The sequence below is a fragment of the Cibotium barometz genome, chromosome 23, assembly GCF_041138505.1.
Source record: "Cibotium barometz isolate CiBa-2024 chromosome 23, ASM4113850v1, whole genome shotgun sequence".
In the NCBI taxonomy this organism is placed as follows: domain Eukaryota; kingdom Viridiplantae; phylum Streptophyta; class Polypodiopsida; order Cyatheales; family Cibotiaceae; genus Cibotium; species Cibotium barometz.
Window position 1 is genome coordinate 30,262,287 of NC_141068.1, and position 24,731 is coordinate 30,287,017.

At 41.0% G+C, this 24,731-nt stretch overlaps 1 protein-coding gene across 1 annotated transcript; it reads left to right on the forward strand.

The window, feature by feature from the left end:
* The first annotated feature begins 14,651 nt into the window (after window positions 1-14,651).
* Window positions 14,652-17,162, forward strand: LOC147625840 (uncharacterized). Its single transcript, XM_086817730.1, has 3 exons — window positions 14,652-14,696; window positions 14,804-15,106; window positions 17,103-17,162. Exons 2-3 carry the CDS (start codon window positions 14,819-14,821, stop codon window positions 17,160-17,162), a joined length of 348 nt encoding a protein of 115 aa, XP_086673856.1. The 5' UTR covers window positions 14,652-14,696; window positions 14,804-14,818.
* The last annotated feature ends 7,569 nt before the right edge of the window (window positions 17,163-24,731 follow it).

Consider the following 24,731-nt stretch of genomic DNA (forward strand, 5'->3'; position numbering starts at 1 on the left):
GTTTGTGCAGGGCCCCACACTGTTTCACACCCAGGCTTCTACTTCAAACCAAGTTGAGGAGAGACTTGAGGTAGCATGACCTTTACTAGCACCCCCTAGCCATGTGAGTTCATTGTTTAAATTAATTTCCCATTGCTCAAGTATGCTTTCTTGTATTTGTCTTAATATTCATCACTTTCTCTTATCAGGATGCTAAGCTAGATGAGTTGCATCGGGATAGGTGTCACAGCTCACTCTGGAGTTATAGGAGTGAGACCAGGGGCTTGAGCACCATAGACAATTGGTCCGTGAGGTGGATCTGGAGAGACGGACCGCACACTATTGTGCAGGAGCACTATATGAGGGAGTGGGGCATACTTGGTAGAGATGCAGCCCGCCATCGTGTGATGTCAAGAATTGTAATCTATCGCCTTCCACCAAACTCTTTGGTTGCAAGACAACGTGTGGACACTAATACCATAGTTTATGGAGTTTGCCTCGGTGAGTTTGACACTTGAGGGGTGGTACACATTAGGGTGCCACCACCAGTTTCATCTTTAGTGCCTTGTTCGCTCATTGGTGATGATTACTAGGTGTCCAACCTATAACATTGCAGTGTAGAGGTTGGCCTATATCACCTTTGGGGGATAGACGACTCGTACCCAACCAGGGTCAACACGATGACTGTGGATCTTATCACATGGATGCCCATTGGTAGAACCGATCATCGAGACACAGGCTATCCTAGATATCATGGCTGATGATAGATATGTTGGAGAGGATCTTATCACACGGATGCCCATTGGTAGAACCGATCATCGACAGGCTATCCTAGATATCATGGTTGATGATAGATATGTTGGAGAGGATTTGCTAAAGGATTTTAAGATTCCCATACGGATGGATTTATCACCTAAGGAGGAGGAGGCACAAAGAGTACGATGGGCTTGCATCGATAGTTTATTTTGTAGGCTAGACATGTTTTAGCAAGGAGTTTGGTGGACTGAGGGCTTGAGACACATCTAAGATCAGTGGAGTAGTCTACACTTGACTGTTTTGCTGCTCGGGTGTATGCTGACCTCCGCTTATGGGAGATGAGCTGGCATGAGCATACAGGCGAAATAATTGACCAAGAGCTTAGTGATGCAACTGCTACTACACATGGTGAGTTCTCAACCATGGCAGAGGAGCATCTCATGTAGAGGACCATTACTTATAGAGCACGTTATACAAGAGCTGAGGAGGAGGCAGTGGGCACGTCATCCTAGAGCTTACCAAGTCCTCTCAGATAAAGATTAGCCATCATGTAGATGTATAACCCATCATGTTTTTGTATCCACTAGTTTTACATGGCATTTGTATATGTGATCTCATGTTTCTATACATGACATCTACTAGTTGTATCACATTTTGTTTTATATATTGGGCTATGTCATTTTACCATTTGGTATTTTTAAAAAGTTTGTACATGTAAGGTGCCATGCTCTTTTTTGCATAAGGGACCCCTTGGACACTATGCAAAAAAGAGTTGGTGACAACACACCATCATGCCCGATGGGGCTGGAACTTTGTGAGTGAAGAGGTAGTAGCCCCATTGACTCACTTGCAAAGTATTGCCCCTATCAGACGTCGGACGGGCGTGATGTTCCACCCAAACCCACTCTTTTTTGCATAGGGGATCCCTTGGACACCATGCAAAAAAGAGCAGGTGGCAACACATTGTCACGCCCATTTGGTATCGATGGAGGTAAAACTTTGCGAGTAGAGAGGTAGTAGCCCCATGGACCCACTCGCAAAGTTTCACCCCCCATCGAACGCTGGACAGGCATGATGTCCTGCCCAAACTCGCTCTTTTTTGCATAGGGGACCCCTTGGACACTATGTAAAAAGAGTGGATAGCAACAAACCATCACACATCTGGTGTCCTGATGGGGGGTGAAACTTTGTGAGTGGGGGGATAGTAGTCCTATGGAACCACTCGCGAAGTTTCACCCCCATCAGATTTCGGACAAGCATGATGTCCCACCCCAACCCGCTCTTTTTTGCATAGGGGACCCCTTAGGCACTATGCAAAAAGAGTTGGTGTCTAATGGGGGGGTGAAACTTTGCATGTGGGGGATTAGTAGCCTTATGGACCCACGTGTAAAGTTTGACTCCCATCGGGTGGGCATGATGTCCCACCCATACCCTCTCTTTTCTGGAAAAAGACTGGGTGGCAACACACCGTTATGCCCATTTGGTATGTTTGATGGGGGGTGAAACTTTGTGAATGGGGAAGTAGAAACCCCATGGATCCACTCACAAAATTTCACCCCATCAAATGCCGATCGGGCATGATGTCCCACCCAAACCCACTCTTTTTACATAGGGGACCACCCCTTGGATGCTATGCAAAAAAGAGCGGGTGGCAACACACTGTCACGTCCATCCGAAGTTCGATGGAGGATGAAACTTTGCCTGAGGGGCGGTAGCAATCCCATGAACCAACTCACAAAGTTTTACCCCCATCGAACGCCGAACGTGCGTGATGTCCTAACCAAATATGCTCTTTTTTGCATAGGGGACCCCCCTTGGACACTATGCAAAAAAGAGCTCGGGTGACAACACACTCTTACGCCTATCTGGCATTCGATAGGGTGAAAACTTTGCAAGTGGGGGGGTAGCAATTCCATGGACTCACTTGCAAAGTTTCATCATATAAAGACGGGTGTGATGTCCTACTCAAACATGCTCTTTTTTGAATTGGGGACTCCTTGGGCACTATGCAAAAAAGAGTGGGTGGCAACACACCATCATGCCCATCTAGCATCTAGTGGGGGTGAAACTTTGCGAGTGGGGGGGTAGCAATTCCATGGACTCACTTGCAAAGTTTCATCATATACAGACGGGTGTGATGTCCTACTCAAACATGCTCTTTTTTGAATTGGGGACTCCTTGGGCACTATGCAAAAAAGAGTGGGTGGCAACACACCATCATGCCCATCTAGCATCTAGTGGGGGTGAAACTTTGCGAGTGGGGGGGTAGCAATTCCATGGACTCACTTGCAAAGTTTCATCATATACAGACGGGTGTGATGTCCTACTCAAACATGCTCTTTTTTGCATTGGGGACTCCTTGGGCAGCACTATGCAAAAAAGAGTGGGTGGCAACACACCATCACGCCCACCCCAGTGGGGGTGAAACTTTGCGACTAGGGGGATAGCAGTCCCATGGACCTATTCACAAAGTTTCACCCCGCATTGGACACTATGGACGGGCATGATGTCCCATCCAAACTCGCTCTTATTTGCATAAGGGATCCCTTGGGCACTACGCAAAAAAGAGCGGGTGGTAACACACCTTCACGCCCATCCGGCATATTTGATGGGGGTGAAACTTTGCAAGTGGAGGGGTAGCATCCCCATGGACCCATTACAAAGTTTCACTCCCATTGCACAGTGGATGGGTGTGAAAATAGAGTATTAATGATTTCTAGAGTATTAACACATATTACATTGCGTTTATTTTATCATGCATTAGTTAAGTTATAAGAACATTTATAAAAATGTAAGATATCACTGTAAGAGAACAACGGGCTATTAGCAAAATCTAGCAATAAAATTGCAATGAATCTAGAAAAAGCTTATTTGTGTTATTGTTTTGTTCTGCAAAGTAACGCTCATAGTAGTTTTGTTGCTATTTTGCTATATAAGTAGCACTCATAGAGCAGTGCATATAGCAACACTAGGGGGGGAATTTGAGACCATTGTGCTAAATTTTAAAGTATTTTTAAAAACTCTTTCATTTGAATGTTGCCACATTTTGAACATGTTCTTCACATCTCTTTCAAAAAGCAAAGGCTAGTACTCTTTGCTTCTTTCTCCTTTGACTCAAGAAAAGGTGCATAATCTCTCCTCCTTTCTTCTTTGTCTCAAGAAAAGGTACTCGCTCTTTCCTCCTCTACCTCAAGAAAAGGTGCATACTCTTTCCTCCTTCCTCCTCTATCTCAAGAAAAGGTACAGACTCTTTCCTCCTCTCTCAAGAATTAAAGGTGCATACTCTTTCCTCCTCTCTCTTAAGCAAAGGTAAGTTTTTTCCATTTCTCCTCTCTTTGTATGAAATGCACTTTTAATATTATTCTCTACACATTTTTGAAAACCAGAGGTCTCTATCTATTTTCAATCCTTTTTTTCTTCGGTTTAATGTTTAACCTTATAGAGCCTTATGAGCCTTTTTGTTGCCTTGAAGCTTAGGGAAATTAGAAGTTGGGATAGCCATCTCTTAAACCTAGGAGTATTTATCCTTTAATTAAATTATAGAAAAAGCCTTAGGATTTTAGAGGGAAAAATCTAGCTTAGATTAAGCAAAGGTAAGTTTTTTCCATTTCTCCTCTGTTTATATATCAAATGCACTTTTAATATTATTCTTTGCACATTTTTCAAAACGAGAGACCTCTAAGCTCTATTTTTTAATCCTTTTTTCCTTTAGTTTAATGTCTAACCTTTGTAGAAGCTTATGAACCTTTTTTTTCCTTGAAGCTTAGGAAAATTGGAAGTTGGGATAGCCTTCTCTTAAACCTAGGAGAATTTATCCTTTAATTAAATTATAAGAAAAGCCTTAGGATTTTAGAGAGAGAAATATAGTTTACATGCTCTAAATTTAGGTGAATCTAAGTCTAGACTTGGATCTAGTTGCCTTCTCTAAAGCGTTTTACATATGTAATCTATTTAGTACGAAGAAATTAAGCAAGAAAGTATTTTGAGAGTCACTTTATTGTGTCAATTGTTTTAATGGCTTCTAATATGATTATTGAATATCTCTCACACCTCCATGCACCATGAAATTTATCATGCATGGTATCAAAGCTTAGGTTAGTGCTTAAGGTTTAGGAAAATCCATTTCTCTTATTTTCTCTCCCACTTAAACATCTAGTATGAAAATTTTGATTTCTCTCAAACTAGAATAGATTTTTCAAAGATGTTATAGATGTAGGTATTATTCATGCTATTTTGCTAAGCTTCTCACAAAGATCTAGCCCAGAATTATTTATGGTTAGGGAGAATCAAGATTAATAGTGGTTGTTGCAATTTTAGAGTAGCAAAAAACATGCAAGCATGGAAGGTGCAGTTCCACAAAAAAAATAGCTTACATAAAAGAAACCGATGAGAAATAAATTAAGCATTACTACAAATTGATTATGTTTAATTATTACTAGAGCATTAACACATATTATCTTGCATTTATTTTATCATGGATTGGTTAATTCTTGCTTTTATAAGAACATTTACAAAAATGCAAGATATCACTATAAGAGGTTAGTAGCAAAATCTAGTAACAAAATTACAATGAATCTAGAAAAAGCTTATTTTTTTATCGTTTTGTTGCAAAGTTTACTCTAGAGTAACACTCATAGTAGTGCAAATAGCAACACTCTATGGGGGGAAATTTTGAGACCATCGCACTAAATTTTAAAGGATTAAAAAAAAACTCTTTCTTTCAATGAATGTTGTCCCCTTTTGAACATGTTCTTCTCATCTCTTTCAAGCAAAGGTGAGTACTCTTTCCTCCTCTCTCTTAAGAAAAGGTGCATATTCTTTCCTCCTTTGTCTCAAGAAAAGGTGCATACTCTTTCCTCCTCTCTTAAGCAAAGGTGAGTTTTTTATTAATCTTTGGCTTGAACAAACGGTCGATTTTCTTTACCTTTCAATGTGTGAGACCCTTGAACACATTTACATCAATAGGGAGTTGTTTACAACACCATTTTACAATTTACACGGTTTAACTTATTTAATTAAAGCCTTAGGCCTGGAAAATACAATTGTAGCCCTGACACTACAATTGGTAGTGCTAATGAGATTATTTTATGCTCTCATGCTAATGTGTTCACTTTAGAGGTGAAGTGGCTTTGAACAAGTTTATGGAGTAAACTTAAGTTTGTAGAGGTGCTTCAAAAAAGAGTTTGTCTCCTCTTGAGGAAGGGTTTTGGGAGCTCATGGTTGTCGTTTAGGTGGCTTTTTGGGAAGAAAAAGATAAAAGTCTAACCTTATATATTATAGTGCAGCTATAATGGCTATATTTAGGAATATTACATGCACAAGCCGCTCACTAAATAAACTATACAAGAAAGAGGCCTCTCAAGGAATAGATATATTTGAAATGTTAGGGTGTTTCACCCTAAGGGCCGGTGTTTATACTCAGTTATAATTGGAGTCAACTTTGATTAAAGTTTAATTAAAGTATTAAAGTAGTACAATTATTAAAGTTATACAACTCTTGGGCCATTGCCTCTAATTGCCGTCCTTGTTGTGGTTGTGCTAGCTTTGCAAAACCATGCCGCTCATGAGCTTCTACTAGTCTGTGTGATCCAATATGGGACTCATGGATGATAGTAGAGCAACTAGAAGGCAATTAATTGTGATAATACCTCTCATTAGCATGTATATATTAAGCTCATTTGCAACCATTGCACCAGCAATATCTGGTAGTGTCTTGGCAGACAGAATTCAGAATGATCAACCTAATGCAAAGAGTAAAGATGAGTCGCCATGGAAGCTGCTGGTGAGGTCTGCACACGGGCTAAGAAGGAAGCTTGTATTGGAGCCTATTTCAAAATTATATGATGAGATGGATGATAGTAATCGTTATATCTTTGCAGTGGAGATCAGCAGGTTGGAGGAGGGGGCTGGGCAGCTGCAAGCAGAAGAGAGTGCTGGATCGGATCAGCAAGGAGCATCAATGTCTGGCCGTTTCTTGGCTACTGTTATTGGAGGGGCCTTGGGGGGGGTGGCGCTGCTCTCAGCTTTCATGGTGGGGATGATGATGTGCATGTGCAGATCCAACTATGTGAAGAAAACCATGGCCCAGCTCTCCATCAACCGTGCATTGGTAGACTTCAGCAGCTCGGCTCAGCTTGACCACCATGACCCGGATGCAACCTTCTCTCTCTCCGAGCTCACCATCGCCACCAACGGCATGCATGACTCTAATATTTTGGGCACAGGGCCTTCTTCTGTTGTTTACAGTGGCGTTTTTGCAGACGGAAGAAGAGTCGCAGTGAAGAAATACATCCACAGTACTCACCATAGCTCCATCAATGCAAGCAGAGAGCATCAAATTCTGCCTTCTCTTTTCCACGTCCATATCATTACACTCAGTGGATTCACCCCGCATGACCCATCCATGGGAAGATTATTGGTTTTTGAGCTTATGGTTAATGGATCTCTTAGCTACCAGCTCCATGATGGTGCTACTTGCAATGGTGCGATCCTTGGATGGGAGCAAAGGCTCGCCATAGCCTTGCAGGTTTCCAAAGCCATATGCTTTCTGCATGTCTATGCAGAGCCTTGTAACATCATACATGGTAACATAAGCTCTGACAACATACTGCTAGACGCGTCTTGGAATGCAAAGCTTGGTGGGTTCGGGTCTGCCGTGCATTCAATTAGTAATGCTGATTTGTTATATCAAGCGTCTCTTAACAATATTGATTATCCAAGGCGGGAGGATTTAGCTCTTAATTGCGGTGATTATGGTCTTAATTCTGGTGGAGTTGATGGAGGTTCGTTTCCGTCAAAGGCCGGGGATGTGCTAGGGTTTGGGTTGGTGATGCTCGAGCTGCTGACAGGGAGGAAGCCGTGTGAGACAAGGGAGTGGGCGACGTTGATTAGTCGCAAGTATGGTGTTGATGATGATGGGATTATCGTTAATGCAGGCGCGGGCGGTGATGCAGCAGCGTTGGAGGAAGTGTTGGATGCGCGGCTGCTGCTGCCGAGGGCGGCAGAGGATGCGTTGAGGGCGGCAGTGGAGGTAGCCTTGTGGTGTGTGAATCCAAAAGAAGGGAAGAGGCCGACGATGGTGGACGTGGTGGCGGGCCTGGAGCAAGTCCTGCAAATGTTCAAGCAGGCCGAAGGGACGAAGCACGCCATGGCGCCATTAGCATGGGAGGAATTGGATTAATTATTGTTCTTGTATTAATTGGGCCCTCATAATTATTGTAATGTTTTGATTAATCACGGTTTTGTTATATAATGGGGCGATTTGGAGGTGGTCGGCAAAGCGCTGGCTTTTGCATGGAGGCGACGTGCATGGTTTTGGCCTTTTATCCATGCAACGAAGATTCTCTCCCACAGCTTCTCCTTTGCCTCCACATGGCGGCCTCTTCTCATTGCCCTAGATACCCACTTGATTATGCATGCTAATCATGCACCCATCTCACCCTTCCCAAACCTTACATCTACTCATTTCTTATACACCTACAATGCACACATCTCACCCTACCCAAACCTTACATCCTTCTCCTTTCTTGTACACCCATAATGGCTTCCTCATTCCTCATTTCCCCCTCTCCACTACTTTGTAAAACTCGAAAGACTCATCCTTCCCCTCATTTCTTATACACCTACACTCGCTTCCTCAATCCTCATCGGACATTCTGTATACACCTTAAATAATTCCCTCCTCCCCTTTCCCCCCTCTAGTCCGTATTGTCTACTTTTTTGTAAAGCTTGTAAAGCTTCAAAGAATAATCATTCCCTTCAGAGCTGAGCATTTTCACTCTTGAGAATCCACACTTGAGCAGAAATCCCTTCCAAAATCACCACAACAAGTATTTCAACTGCATTGATACACTAAAAGAAAAAATTGCTAGACTCTAAATGCTTTTTGCAGTACCCTAAACACTAAATTACTTTAAGAAGAGACAGTTGCTATGTTTTGTGCCCACATGGATTCCATGATTGATAGATCTAGAGTGAAAGCATGCACTTTGTACTAATAAAATCAATTGTTTGCATATAGAATAAGCATGATAAAACCCCACATCACATTCTTTATACCTCATTGCTCATTTGACTATAACGGTTTAGTCCCTTTCACAATATTGCTATTTTTTAATGGCATGACATGTTCATTTAAGTCTTCTCTCATGCATCCATCTACAACTAATAAATATATTCTCTGTAAGGTGCGAGTTCAAACATTTTATGCTTTCAAAAAAATAAAAGTTTATAATTTCTAATGGTTTAGGTTTGACTTTGTCGTTATATGGAGCTCATTATGTGCAAAAATATGTGGTTCTTTATCCTTTCATAAATAGAAATTATCAAAAAGCTATGCTTCAATAAATGGTTACAAATGAAGTGATTCCTTAGAATAAAGGTTATAGTTTTACACACCACAAGATAGCGCACACACAAAGCCTTTAATTTTTGTATGTTGAGAATTCTAATTGCTCCATCTATTACTTTGAGCATAAGGAGGTTGCAAGTCATTAACATTTGATATTAAGGATCCTCTGCTTGAAGAAATCATAGAGAGCCTTTAAAATAAAATGCTACTGGTAGATACTCTAATTGTAAGCTAACCGACAATAGTGGTGTGAGAGTGGTGTAAACCTTGAACACTCACAAGACGGAGGATATTTAAAAATCACACACACTACAAGGGATTGGGCTCATACCCGCGCTCCTAGCCGCTAAAAATGACTTGTGAAAAAAAGTAGTGGGCCCGTGTATCAGCGCGTGTATCATCGCGGCCAGAGACATGCGTGTAAAAGCGCGTGTATAGCACCTCTCAGACGCGCATATACACGGGTGTATAGCCGCGTTTTTTTTACAGACGCGTTGATACATGCGACTATACACGCGTAATCACCAGTTTTAACGCATTAATATACGCTTATTTTCCAGGGTATCCGCGTAGATACACGCGTATTTTCCAGGGTATCCGCGTAGATACACACAAGTTTTAGCAGTTCTGACGCGTTTATACACGCGAACAGAGAGCAAAAAAAAAATCCAGAGAGTGCTATTTGGTGCCTGAATACTGTTCCAGCATTCTAGCACCCAATAGCACTCTCTGGTTTTTTTTTTTGTGCATTAGACCATCCCATTAGACCATCCACGAAGAACATATGCACGAGGGAGATTAAGACAAGAACGACATGAATGCATACATTGTCAATACACGATTCAAGACAGACATGAATGTAATACTATCGATCAATCAATTCAATATTACTATCAAAATTTCATACATGATACATGTATACAAGGGAGTCCATATCTCGAAGTAGCCCATGGCTTGAGTTTACAAAAAAATATATACAATCACATCCTCAATATGGAATGTGATACTATAAGTCTGAGTACTACTCAGACCCAGATGATGACTCGGTGCTCCCTCCATGCTCAGATGAGCTCACATCGGTCGGAATGTCCGAGGAGTAGTGCTCACGTCCACCCTCTGCAGCGGCGGCCGGTGGATCATCAGCAGCTTGTGCCTGTTCAAGTAATATATAGTATATAAGTATATATATATGCAATTCAATAAACCAAAACCATTCGTTTAGAATTTTCAAGTACCTGTCGACCGTATGGTCTCATGGCCATCTCAAACTGCGCGTCCATAATACGTCCCTCGGCTCTGAAGATGGCCCACGTGTCACGTCTGCTATGCCGGCGAGCATACGCAGTATCGTGGGTTGTGGGCTTCCTCCCCGTAACCCGTCGCTGTATCATAATCAACACAATTTGTAAGATTAAAACAATCATAGAATCAATGAATTAAGTAAACAATCAAATAAAGTGGCAAGATACTTACGAACTCTGCCTCCCATGACTCGACGCCGCCAGATCCGAAATGCGAAGATCCAATGGTCTCCATCTAGATCCGTCGTGCCTCCACATGCTGCCTGCTCTTCACGCCACCCTCTGCTCGTTTCTTTGCCTCCTTCCACTCGCGTTTGTGCGCAGTGGTGGGTGGCAGGTTTCTCGGCAGGATAGCCACCCGCAGCTACATTTAGCCGGTCATCGTACGCGAGTTTTTTAAGGTGAGATCTTTTATTACTTAAGATCTCCCTTATTCGCGTCCTTCCCCATACATCTGAGAATGTAGCATGTGGGGGATTGGGGTACCGACTATGTACAGCCTCTATCACCTCCCCAACTAATCGGCTATTTTGATCTTTAAATTTAATAAAATAATTTCTATATGAGTTTGATACTACCCCACGCATGTACTCCATTACCTCCCTCCCCCTCGCATCCATCACTATCCCGCCCCTATCCGTCACATCATAGCAGACCACTCTCTCTATCTCTCTCATCTCCTCCTCTTCCGAACTGTCTCCTCTAACTCTTCTCTCTCTATCTCCTCTCTCACCGCGTGCCCTACTACCTCCCCCACCTCCCCCACCTCCCCCACCAAAGCACCCGCCGCATCCTCCACTCCCACTCTTCCTACTGCTGCGGGTGGAGTCACGACTGGGGGATTGTCTACGTGACGGTGGCTGTGAGCCCTGACGTGACGGTGGCTCTGAGGGAGCACGTGATGGTGGCTGTGAGGGTGTACGTGAGTGTGTCTGGGACGAGGTATGTCTCCTCGGTGGACGTGAAAGAGGAGAAGCTGCATGCCGTCTCGTCGGACTCGGAGGAATAGACGGCACTGGAGTGCCCTGGATACTCGCGGTCTCCTCGCGGTAGGGGTATAGACACCAGGCAGGGAAGGAGGGGGATGGGCATACATATACTCTGTAAGCTCAACCGGACCAGGATGGCGCCCAAAATGATTCAGCATCTCCATCAGCCAATTGCTGTACGCAAATGGATCGGATGAAGAACCTGGAATATCCATAAAGAACCTGCAACAAACATTTGCATGTACATCATGGGCTGTCTCTTGACTCACACAAATATCATCATTCAAGTCAGTTGTGTTGCCTGCAAATCATGAAATCTGAAACGCCGCAGTCTCGTGCAGAAACGCGTGTATAGACCCGTCAAAAAACGCGTGTATACACCCGTCAAAAACGCGTGTATACACCCGTCCAGAAACGCGTGTATATTCGCGTGAACAGACTCTGCAGACAGGTTACACGCGCTTTTACATGCGTTTCTACACGCGACCTGCGAAATTTTTTTTTTGAAAAGACCGACCCCCGACAAAGACAGACAAAATGTCCTTATAAAAGGAGCCCCTGTCAGGATGCAGTAACCCAATCGTGTGCACAGAAGCAAAAGGACAAACCCAAAGAGCAAAGAGCAAATAGCATAAAGAAATCTGACGAAAGAGACAAGGCACAGGACAAAGTGACTCACCTCTGAAAAAGTGAGTCCTCTCTGCTCCTTCTCTGCTCCCTCCTTCTCCCGTGTGTGTGCTCCTTTCTCTGCTCCCTCCTTGCTGTTGGAAGAGGCGAAAACAGGCAAAAACGCAAGCAAAGTCGATTTCTTAGTTCAAAATCTATATTTGGGGAAGGCGGGCTGTTTTTAGTTTAAACATACTGTCGCGTTTATATTCGCGTTTATAAAGGCGTGTATATTTGCGTGTATGATATTTTAGCTACGTTTATACACGCGTTTAGCAGGCGTTACCCGCGTGAATACACGCGATTTTTAGGAAGTAGCCGCGTTAATACACGCAATTTTCGGGAAATAGACGCGTGAATACACACGATTTTTGTGCTTTCATTAAAAACATATAATGATTTTGTGTTTTCTGATTTGTACACAGGATGTCATCAACCTCTTCAAGCAGTTCTGGGGAAGATGAGACAATGCGTCATCGTAATCGCGATGTGTGGTTGGGACAACGGATCAAATGTATGTGTAGTCGATGTCAAGGATGCATTGTACGAGCACGTCGAATTACCTTGAATCACATCTCCATGTATGGAGAATGGAATCAAACAAGTTTAGAGGTGAGTAGATGTAAATTGATGATGGTATTCAAATGACTCATGGTATCCAAATTAAATTAATAGAGTTGTAACATATAATTTGATAAATTGAAGCAGGATGCAGTACCACACCCTAACATGGTACCCTACGCGCGACGAGAGCACGTAAAGCGTCGACGAGATGATGCTGGAGCTTCGGGATCTATTGTCAGAGATGAGTGGGAAAGGGATGACAATAGCCCTGCACCCCACGAAGTTGTGGAAGAGGAGGTGCTTGATGATATGGTGCGGAATCTTTTTAAGGATGATCCCAAAGGTATGGACGACGATGATATGGAACAAGAGCATCTTTATAAGGCTGCATCGACACCGGTGTTTGAAGGGTGCACATTCTCTGTTTTACGTGCTTCACTTGAACTACTTAATATACAAACAGTTTATGGATGGAGAAATGCAAGTCTTGACGCATTGTTGAAGTAAGCATTCTAACTTACAAATTTGAATTAGTGGTTTAAGGTTTAGGATTTAAGACTAATTATAATTGATGATATTGGATGCAGGCTATTATCAAACATGCTTCCAAAGGAAAATAGACTACCCACCTCAAGAGACATAGCGAGGCGCTATGTGACATCTCTTGGAGGACTGGATTATGATAAAATACATGCATGCATCAATGATTGCATTCTCTTTCGTGGGACGCATAAGGAGGCTCTACATTGTCCCACTTGTGGTGAAGCAAGGTACAGAACAGATATGAAGAGTTTTGATGTACCTCGTAAAGTCTTGCGACACTTTCCTATAATTCCTTGCATCAAACACATGTTCAAGTGCAAATCCATAGCAGAGCTCATGTCATGGCATTCCTCACATCGATCGGATGATGGCATGTGGAGAATTCCCGCAGACACTCCTGCTTGGAAGCATATTGAAGATGAGTGGCCCAGCTTTAAAACAGAGCCCAGAAACTTGAGACTTGGCCTGGGTATGGATGGAGTGAATCCATTTGGTTTCAAAAGCACCGCATACAGCGTGTGGCCAGTTGTGTTGGTGAATTACAACCTTCCACCATCAATGGCGATCAAGAAGGGACATCTTATGTTATCCCTTCTAATTCCAGGGAAACATAAAGTCAAGCATATGGATGTTTATCTTGAACCACTGATTGATGAGTTGGAGGAACTATGGAGAGGTGTTGCGGTGGTGGACATTAGTAGGCCTCCCTCCTCTCGACACTTCGACTTAAAAGCAGTGTTGATGTGGACAATGCATGACTTTCCAGGATACAGCGATTGTTCTGGTAAGAATTCTAATTACCTCCCTACTCTATTACTATTGGCTATATATATTAATTAGACGGTTTGACTTTATTATTCTAACTTTTATTTATATTTTAACAGGTTTGAAAACATCGGGTGAACATGCATGTCCTGTTTGTGGCCCTTCGTTAGTACATGTGGCTCTCTTTCGGAGGCAACATGGCTCTCGGAAGGCGTACCCTAAGCATCTAGCAACACTTCCGAATGATATCCATGTTGATTGGTTGCATGAGGAAATGGAGAGAGCAGAGAGCGACAAGGGGCTGCATATCACGGCGGAAGAATGGGAGTATGCACGAGGATGCATGTCAAAGATACATAGAACTAATGTTTTGCATTAGTTGTAAGTGATTTTCTTTTAATATTTATTCACATTGCTTACACAAATATTGCTTCTATTTTGGTCCAGTGCACTATGTTCAATGCTATATGGTGTGAAGGCAAGCATTTTCGAACACAAAGAATTGATGAAAAGAGAAATACACAAGATTGCGGTGTCATTAGTAGCTTTGAGGGAGCTAATGGAAAAATGGATGATTATTGTGGCATAATCCAAGACATATTTAGGCTTGACTTTCGTCGCTTCTTTGTGTATGTTTTGGATGTCAAATGGCAAATGAACGTGGTGGAAAAAGGGCCTGATGCAACGATAAAACGCCATGCAAGTGGATATGTAACTATTGACTCTACAAAGTTCTGGCAAACAAAGAAAGATAGGCTCGTATTGCCACAACAATGTGAGCAGGTATGCATTTTTTTACTAATGTGTTTCATGTACATATATATCTAAGCTCGCGTACCCCTTGACTTTTGATATGCTAATTAATTACTGTACTGTGTGTATTTGAGTAGGTTATCTATCTACCAATGGTGCATGACATCAAATGGTGGTACGTCATCCCTATTGCACCACGTTCCAAAGTGATGTATAATACATTCACTGATATGGGGCATATGGAGGATGTAACAAGCCGCAATGAAGATGATGTCGAACATGCCATTGAAGATGTTGTGATCGATGATCAAGAAATAAGAGATGATCATGATAATGAGGATGAGCATGCCATTTCTCATGATCATGAGAATGACCCTACCATTGAGGATGATGGTGATGTTGATGAGGATGATCAGGACATCGATACCATTATCAATGGAGTACAGAATATCGATAGTGGAATAAATTTAATCGTAGCATTACCAATTGATCAAATGGATATTGATGTTGATCGTTTGGCAAGGATGGATCTTATTGAAGATGAGATCGAATCCTAACCAATAACATTTCTATCATCTCATATGCATGATTTATTTTTGAATATATTTCATTGTTGTAAATGCATGTAGTGGGATTGTGTAATGATGTATACTGTAATGTACTATGAGATGGTTTAAGGAAAATAGTTTTTAATTTTGTAAAGGAATTCAGTTTTTCTTCAGTTTTTCTCTGCCATGCGTGTATTAATCCGTGTATAGTAGCGTGTATTCATCCGTGTATAATAGCGAGTATTACCCCGTAAATATTATCGTGTATAGGTGCGTGTATTACTGCGTGTATATAGACGCGTTTATACACGCGTTGATTAATGCAAACATACACGCGAAATTAAATGCAAAAATACACGCGCCCGATTCTATTCAAATACAAGCGCGACCATACACGCGTTTGTAATTTATCGTGTGTATAAAACGCGTGTATGGCAGCATTGTCTTGTAGTGACACATACACAACTTAAGCACAATAGAAGATAATGATAGAAAGAAGAAGAGATTCAAAGATGGTTGCATTCAACACATATGCACTCCCCACCACGAATGGAGCTTAGATGGTTGTTAGAATTACTAAGAGCATGGTTCTAATGTAAGGAGTTAGATACACAGTAATGATCAATGTCCTATGTAGAGATGCACCTCATAGTGCATCTATATAAGCCTATGTAGAGACACACCTCATAGTGATGATCAATGCCCTATGTAGAGATGCACCTCATAGTGTATCTATATAAGCCTAGAGACATAGGGAATCCATGACATGACTGCAATGTCAATCTATAATTATAGATAATGCTACCATCCACCATGTAGACTTGGCTCCTAAAGAACAATAACCAATTTCTTTATGGTTGTCCCACTGGATTCAGAAAGTATACACTAAACCAGAGTCCTTGAGGAACCACTAGCATTATTAGAACTTTGAAAGGATTATTTTCTATCCACCAAAGGTATTTGATATGTAGATATGTACAGGATGTTATAGATGCGAATGGGAAGGTTCTCAGCTTTCCTCAAGAAAATCATCAATATGATTTGGGCATGCATCACAAAATAATATGTCAAGAGATTATGCAAATAATGCAGTCTATACAACATGTTCCGCTGCGCTTAATGCACAAAACAAGCTGATGGATTAAAAATTAGATAGGCATATTCATGGTTATAACCCTATTTCATTTGATTAGTTGACTAGAGACAGAGCATGTAAGCTGATTATTCCTCACCTTCCACATTTATTCGAGCTCACATCTTGTGCCCAGTTTGGGCTACACAATATCATGACATGGCATTTAAGAGTATTTAAGTCTATCTACCCTAGTGTGCCCCATTTTTCACTAACGGTCCACATGTACCTGAATCCTATTTGGTAGTATGCAAGACTTACTAATGCCATCTAGCCACCACTAAGGCCATTCTCTAGTGTCTATGTGTCAACCTTGGCTTCTCCTCTCATGATGGGGACCTTACAAAACTTGAGATTACTAAACCTATTACAAAAAATATTGAGGGTGGATGTTGATATCAAATACTAATAATACTCAAAATGGAGGTATACCATTACAATGTAACCCCACTTAATGTGGAGACTTTACATGTGCTAACATCTTACTTGAAAAAACATGTGAGATTAATTAATGTAAGGAACTTCTTTGCCATAATTATTGGAATTGTGACAGTTTGATAAGAATTGTTCAACCTCTTGAAAAATAACAAGGAACTATAAGGCGTGCTCTCTCTCAGTCTCCTTTATCTTAGCAATTCCAGATCAATCACATAGCTCTCTTCACAAGAACACATAGGTGTAGGGCTTTGCCATTTATTGTATCAATATAGTACAATTCTCTATCTCTGTTATAATTGTGCAATTTTATTTTTAAAGTTTAGTGCTATGAGAGTTTCTACTTCTTGTAATTGTTCTCTTATATACAATGCACATTAATGTGTCCTCTTACATGGTATTAAAGAGCTCCATCCATATACAAATCTTATTTGCTAATTGTTGTGTAACTATCCATTAGGAGAAATGGCATCTTCCACAAGGCCACCACTACTCGATGATGATGGAAAGATTGATGGCACCAATTATCTTCTCTGGAAGTCTAAAAGCCTATCCTATCTTGCTATGAGCTTTGGGACATCTTATTTTGTTTCAAAATCTTAAAATTCAACTTTAATAAGAGAATTTTAATCAAAGTGAAGCGATGGAGGTGTTTCTTGCCATAATCAAAGATGTTCGTAACCAAATGGCTGCATTCGACATGAGTGTAATGTCCTCAAATCTTGTTCATCATTGTGTAAGGGTATTTCCATCTAAATATGATAGTTTTGTTACATCTTTGAATGTTAGTGTCATGCCTACTCCTCTCACATATGAGGAGTTCAACTCAAGCAGTGAGGAGATGTGAATAGCAGAGTTGGAATGGTGGTGAAGATTTCTCTACTAACACAAAGAAGAAGGGTAAGGATTGTAACTCGTTAAATAATACTAGAATAAGGTTAAATTCTTTTATTGTAACAAGAAAGGGCACATAGAAAAAGAATGTAGAAAAATGTAGGAAAAAACAGGCATATGCTAAAAATGATACTAACAATGGCACTCTCAAAAGAAGAATCCAATTATGCTAGCTATAGAAATGTAGCTATTTCTTAAGAAGTGTGTAATGAGACAACTAATCCTATAGCACATGATGAATCTTAGATCATTGACAGTGGGGTTTCTTGGCAGATGACCTGTCCCAATCTGGTTCCAAAGCATGCTCAATATGAAAACAATGAGGTTAGTGTGAATTTCAAGGTAGTTTTTAATCAATTATTTATAGGATATGGGAAAAGAAATTTTCCATCAATGTCTCAAATTTATGAAAAAATTTGGCATATTTGGTGATCCTTGGCATTGGATGCAATTAAAAGAGTAGCATCAAAAGAGTATGGAAGGAAGGCATTCATACATCATGAGTCCTATCTATAGTTGGTAGCCTCCTTGGAAAATTATGAAAGAAATCGTATATACATTTGATTTCATTCATAGAAGTCGATGTAACATATTAAAAGCCTTGCATGAACTACAAAATTGGTCTATGTTTTTTAAAATATGAGATACATGCCTCATATAATCATGTCTCAAGCTACCACCATAAAGTTGCCTCCTAGATTGATACACAATGTAGTAGCAGAAGAGAGAGGCATTGAAGATGAGGATGAGTAGGAAGTAACATCAAATACATGGAAGAAGTTGATGACTTGGTGCCAATACTAATGTTTGTAAAAGAATGAAGTTCATTGAAACTTTTTAAATTGTAATTTAGAACATAAAAGTGTCTTTTATATTAATATTTTTTGTTTATAGATAAGAGATAATAAAAATAAATGATACCTGACTTGTTAACATGTGGGATTGAATATGAGCACACATTTGCAGTAGTGGATTTTGGAAAGCATCCAAACTATGAAGTGATATTGGGTAGACCATTCATGCGACAATTTCAAATGATTCAAGATTGGGGATACAATTATTTGTACCTCCGACATGATTCTGTCATCACAAGGGTCAACCTAAAGAATCACTCATATCGTGATGTAATGCAGTCTCCAATAGATGAGTTTGATTCTGCTTCATCTGAGGGCTCAAGAGTTACATTGTCAGATGGGCGAGAAGATCTGTGGATGTGTGGAGCCTCATGTAAGGATTTCAACACTGAGAGACTTAAGGGTAATCGAAGTGTATCAGATGAGGCATACATTCCACAACCCTTCCCTGAGCACTTAATTGATCCCCTAGAATGGAGTCATGTCCTCGCAACATTATCGACATGCGCTTTACCTAAGCCAATTCAATTTTGTGACTCAGATGGATATGACATTATTCCTATACGAATGGTACAACCACGTGACCTTCTAGATGATTTGTACTATGGGGATGCATCCACAGCGCTGCATGTAGAGGAAGTCTCAGTGGAGGATTTAACACTCGAATCTGCTAATGATGCTGATAAGGAAGATGGATGGGACTCTGATTTTGATGATGATGTGATAATCCCCGAGGAAGAGTTAGGAAAGGCACGCCTACTCTTGAGAGGAAGGGAGGTTCAAGTAGAGATCCCTCGAAGCCAACCTAGACGTAAATGTTGTAAGAGCCATAAGAGAATCCGTAAACAAGATGAGAGGGAACGATGTGAGAGAATACAAAAAGAAGAAGAGGAGTTTAAGAATGAACACTCTCGACCACCACCTCACTTCTCAAGAAAGAATGGATATCTATACTATGTCCAAGCACAAGATAGTATCAAAGACCAAGTAAAACGATCGGATGGATTCCAACCAGGAGAAAAGCTAAAAATTGTTAGCAAAAATTGTAAAAAAACAAAGAAACCAAAATAAAAACTCAAGTCTCAAACAGATTCAAAAGAGAGTGTCGAAAGTGCAAAGATAAAGGTTGAACGAAAAACTCTGATGCAAGATTACAAAAGAGAGCTCAAAACCGCATGGTCTTCAATTAGTGATAACTCAAGTGGACAAGAACAAGGTCTCAATGTTCCCCCCAACTTCACACAATACACTCTTCAATAGCCCATGCGACAAAAGCCAAGCATGCCAGGGGTTTCATATGATGGTCCAGAAGATGCAAAAAAAATTAATATCGCTAAGCCAAGAAAAGAGCCTCGCTATGTGTGGATTGCCACAGACTTGTCCTTAGATGAGGAGAAGTTATTAATTCAAACAATAAAGGAGTATCGCGATGTTTTTGCTTGGAGTTATAAAGATCTCAAAGGAGTTGATCCAAGCATATGTCAGCATACATACAATTCCATTGCGAGAGGATGCAAAGCCTTCCAAGCAACGTCCTTATACTTACAATGAGAATTTTGCACGAAAGATAAAAGAAGAAATAGACAAGCTCTTAGAAGCAAAATTTATCTATGAGATTGAACACACTGAATGGGTCTCCCCTATTGTAGTGGTGCCCAAGAAAAATGGAAAACTTCGAGTATGTGTAAACCTCAAGAAGGTAAATGCAGCTACAATACGTGATCATTACCCACTTTCAATCACGGATCATGTTTTGGAACGAGTTGCAGGAAAAAAGACATATAGTTTCTTGGATGGATTCTCCGGTTACAATCAAGTGTCAATTGATCCGAAGGATCAACACAAGACAGCCTTTGCTACTGAAGATGGCATCTTTGCTTATCGTGTTATGCCATTTGGTCTAACAAATGCACTTGCAACCTTTCAGCAGTTAATGAGTCATGTATTCAAGGAGTACCTTAGGCTATTTCTTGAGATCTTCATGGATGATTTATGTGTTCACTCACAAGAGCGTGATGATCATATAGAACACCTCAGACTTGTGTTTCAAAAGTGTCAAGTTTATTGTATATGCTTGAATCTGACAAGTGCAAATTCATGGTAAGACAAGGAAAATTTTTGGGCCATATTGTTTCTCGCAATGGGATTTCAACAGATATGGATAAAATTGATGTCATTGTCTCATTACCTCGGCCTATCAACCTTAAAGGGGTACAAATATTCATGGGACATTGTGGCTATTATCGTCGATTCATCTACATGTACGTTGTCCTAGCCAGACCATTATATGCTCTTCTTGTAAAGTTTAATTGGACTGACGAGTGTGAGGAATCCTTTGAAAAGTTGAAGCAAGCATTAGTGTCTGCACCCATCTTCTTACGGGCACCAGATTGGAACCAAATCTTTCATGTCCATATTGATGCTTCAAACTTTGCAATTGGATGTATTTTGGCTCAATCGGGAGAACATAATAAGGATTTCCCAATCTCATATGCTAGTCGACAGTTGAACAATGCTGAGAAGAATTATACCACAACAGAAAGAGAAGGTTTGTCCATGATATATGCAGTGAAAAAGTTTTGCCATTACCTTTTGGCAAACAAATTTATATTTTTTGTGGACCATCAAGCACTGCTATATTTGGTGAATAAGCCTTGTGCAACTAGAAGGATTGTGAGGTGGTTTGTCATCCTTCTTGAGTTTGATTTTGAAGTGGCAGTCCGAAAAGGAACAACTCATCTTAGGGCAGATCATTTGTCTCGAATCACCTCTGGAGAAGCTCCTGTGTTAGATTCAACACTTTTCCTTGTAGAGACAGCTCCTAAATGGTCTGAACCCATCTTAGAAATTTTGACAAGTGGGCAGATACAACTAGCGGGTCCTAATGTGGACCTATGGCGACCATTCAAGTTAATCTCAGGGAGATTATATCATCGGGGTAATGATGGAGTGTTGCGGCTTATACCTAACCCTGACCAATATGAGGAGATCTTGGCATGGACACATGAGGGTATTGGTGGAATCCATGCATCAGCTACTACTTGTGTGCGACATATAACTCAGGATGGGCAATGGTGGCCTACCATGCATGCAGATGTTGAAAAATTTGTTCGTAACTGTGCTTCATGTCATATTCAACAACCAATTCATAATGTCACATTATTCTAAATTTCAACTACACTAAGTTGGAGTAAGTATATTGTGGACTATCTTGAGCATGGTCATACTCATTAAACAATTCCTAAATATCCGAAAGCGTGCTATTGAAGTTGAAGCGGCCAAATATATGCGGATAGAGGGCCAACTCTACAAGAGGGGCAAGGATGGCAACTTGCACATGTGTGTATGTGAAGCTGACTACTTGAAAATCTTGACTCATGCACATGCAGGTGTTGGGGGTGGACACTTTTCGGGCAATACCATAACTAAGTTGATTAGATGGTCTGGGCTTTGGTGGCCAACCTTACAAATGGATGCCGAAGAATATACGTTGTGACGATCGTCAAAGGACCAAACCTCCCATCACAAAGGACAATATGCCATTGCGGCCTATGTTAAGCACACGTGCTTTTGCCAAATGGGGTATTGATTTTGTCGGTCCCATCAAAACTCCAGCTCGTCACACGCATGCCGAATATATTATAGTCGCAACTGACTATTTGACCAAATGGGTAGAGGAAAAGGCTACATTCAAAAATGATGCCAGAACCACAGCCAAGTTCTTGTATGAGTACGTGTTTACACGCTATGGCTTACCTATTGAAATCGTTAGTGATCAAGGTGTGCACTTTGTGAATGAGTTCATACAGTTTTTACTTCAAGAATTTATGGTAATTCACAAGCGTTCTGCACCCTATCATCCCCAAACCAATGGTCAAGCTGAGAGTACTAACAAGATTCTCTGTACAGCACTCACAAAGATTGTTGAGGGACATAGGACTGATTGGGAGCAAAAGTTGCACTCAGTTCTTTGGGCATATAGAACAGCCTATAAAACATCTGTGGGCACAACCCCATTTGAGCTTGCTTTTGGGCTAGATGCAATTCTTCCCATTGAATTTCTTGTACCTACTCTACGAGTTGCTAAACAATTGGACTCGACTGGTCATGAGCTTTCTCAATGCATTGATGAATTGGAAAAGCTTGATGAGACCCGCTTATTGGCGGTAATGGAGATGTATGCCGAGAAGAGGAGACAAAAGCAATGGTATGATCGAAATGTAACAACTGGCCGATTCAAAAAAGGGGACCTTGTGCTCTTGTACACACTAAAGAAGAATAAGTGAAAGTTCAAGAACAATGGCCTAGGACCGTTTGTGATTAATGAGCTTACTCCTAGTGGTGCAGTGCGTTTAGAGACACTAGAAGGTGAGCAAATGCCTAACTTCATTAATAGAAGTCGTCTTAAGAAATACAATGTACCATTAACTGAAGCCATGCTTCAACAAATGCATGCTGAAGCACATGACCTACTTAAACGTCAGGCTCAAGAAGAAGCTAAAGCTAGAGTTGCAAAAGCCAAGGAGCGTCGCAAGGCTTCTGTGTTGACCTTACAGTTGGCTACTGATGAACAATATGTCGATCCTTTCAATATTCACGTGTGTCTTCATCTTCATGAGACTACCTACTTTGTCTCTGCCTTAATTGACTCTAGTGCAGATTATAATGTTCTCTCATTTGACACATGGGTAGCCTTGGGACAACCAACACTTGTGCACATTCCTATTGACTTACGAAGCTTCTCAGGTGAAGATAACCCTATGGAGGAAAAATGTGTCATTATGATGTCCATTCAGGGTCACCAGATGTCAGTTCCCTTTTTTGAGGCTAGTAAGTCCAAGGCAGTGGTAGAGGTTGTTCTTGGTCGATCATGGTTAAGTGCTACCAATTGTTCATTAGATTGGAAGGATAGACAATACAAATTGCAAATTGATTCTGATTGCATCTTGGGATCTGCTGCTCCACGAGTTTTATCATGTCAAAAGGGTGGTAGTTCTACCTTACACAACCCACTTTCAACATCTGCTCTTCAAGCTCCAAGACAAATGATGTGGAAAATTGATGAGTCCTCAAATGAGGGCCATGGTGGCTGGCATGTTCCAACTACTCTAGTCACTGCTCAAAGAAGGCCAGGCAAGAAGGAATTGTCAATTTGGCTACCCAAAGATGCGTACAAACTTGTACCATCTAGCCTAGTTGCTAAACCTCCTAAAAAGCATATCTTTTCCAAGCCTAAACCTCAGATTGTTACTCATTGGGTCCCAAAGCATGTTCTTAAAGCACAAGGCTATTATGAGGATGCAATAGCACTTTGGCTTCCCAAATACCATGGTTTGCTAGAGCCAGAAGAGTGTATCAATAAGATTCCAAAAGCCACTCTTAGTTGTTCATATCAGTGGGTGCAAAGGAAATCAACACAACCTCTTCAAGATGGGATAGGTGGTTGTAATAGCACCTACAAATCTACTTGTGTTGACCTTCCCCAAACATGTATTGAATCACCAGTTGTCCCAACTTCTTCTTGTTACACACTTCCACCATCAACTTGTGTACCTAAGACAAATCCAACTTTACATGAGTCTCCTTTGAGCATAGATTCTAGCACTTCACTGCCTAAATCCTCTTATCTTGCTCAAATTCCTCGACAATTGCTACCCTTCCCACCTCTTAAGAAGAACATACCCAAAACCAAAGGTAAGGCATTAACACTACAATTGAAGCTCTTTGGTAGATCAGTGTTTGAATAGCCTCACTTTTACTAATGTGGTTCCTTATGCCTTTACAGGATTGTGTTCTTTTTGAGATGATCTTATCTGCATTGTTTTTTATAAAGATTGTAATGATAGATATGAGTGTATAAAGTTTGAAGTTTCTAAATTTCATTGTTCTATGCCCAGATATCTCCTGATGGATACTTGGCGAGATACATGTCCGCCATGCATTGACCCTGATAGTACTCAATCTGAACATTGCGTGGGTTATAGTGCTCCTCCTTTTCAAACTCATTCTAGGTACTTTTATACTCCCTTAGGTGAAATTTGTTGTGGGCATCACTTTGTCACTTTATTCTATCAACAGCATCATCCATTTCCACATTGTCAAGAGTGTGCACGACTCGTATTAGGGGAAGCTTCACTTGTTGGCTATACCGCTCTTACTTTCGACGATATGGCACGGGCTTAATGAAACAAATTGTGGGAGT

Excerpts from the sequence above, each read along its gene's own strand:
- LOC147625840 (XM_086817730.1), top strand. The coding sequence starts at position 14,819 with ATGGTGCATGACATCAAATGGTGGTACGTCATCCCTATTGCACCACGT. Across the intron at positions 15,107-17,102 it reads TCGATACCATTATCAATGGA|TTTAGTGCTATGAGAGTTTC; the intron begins GTACAGAATATC and ends TTATTTTTAAAG.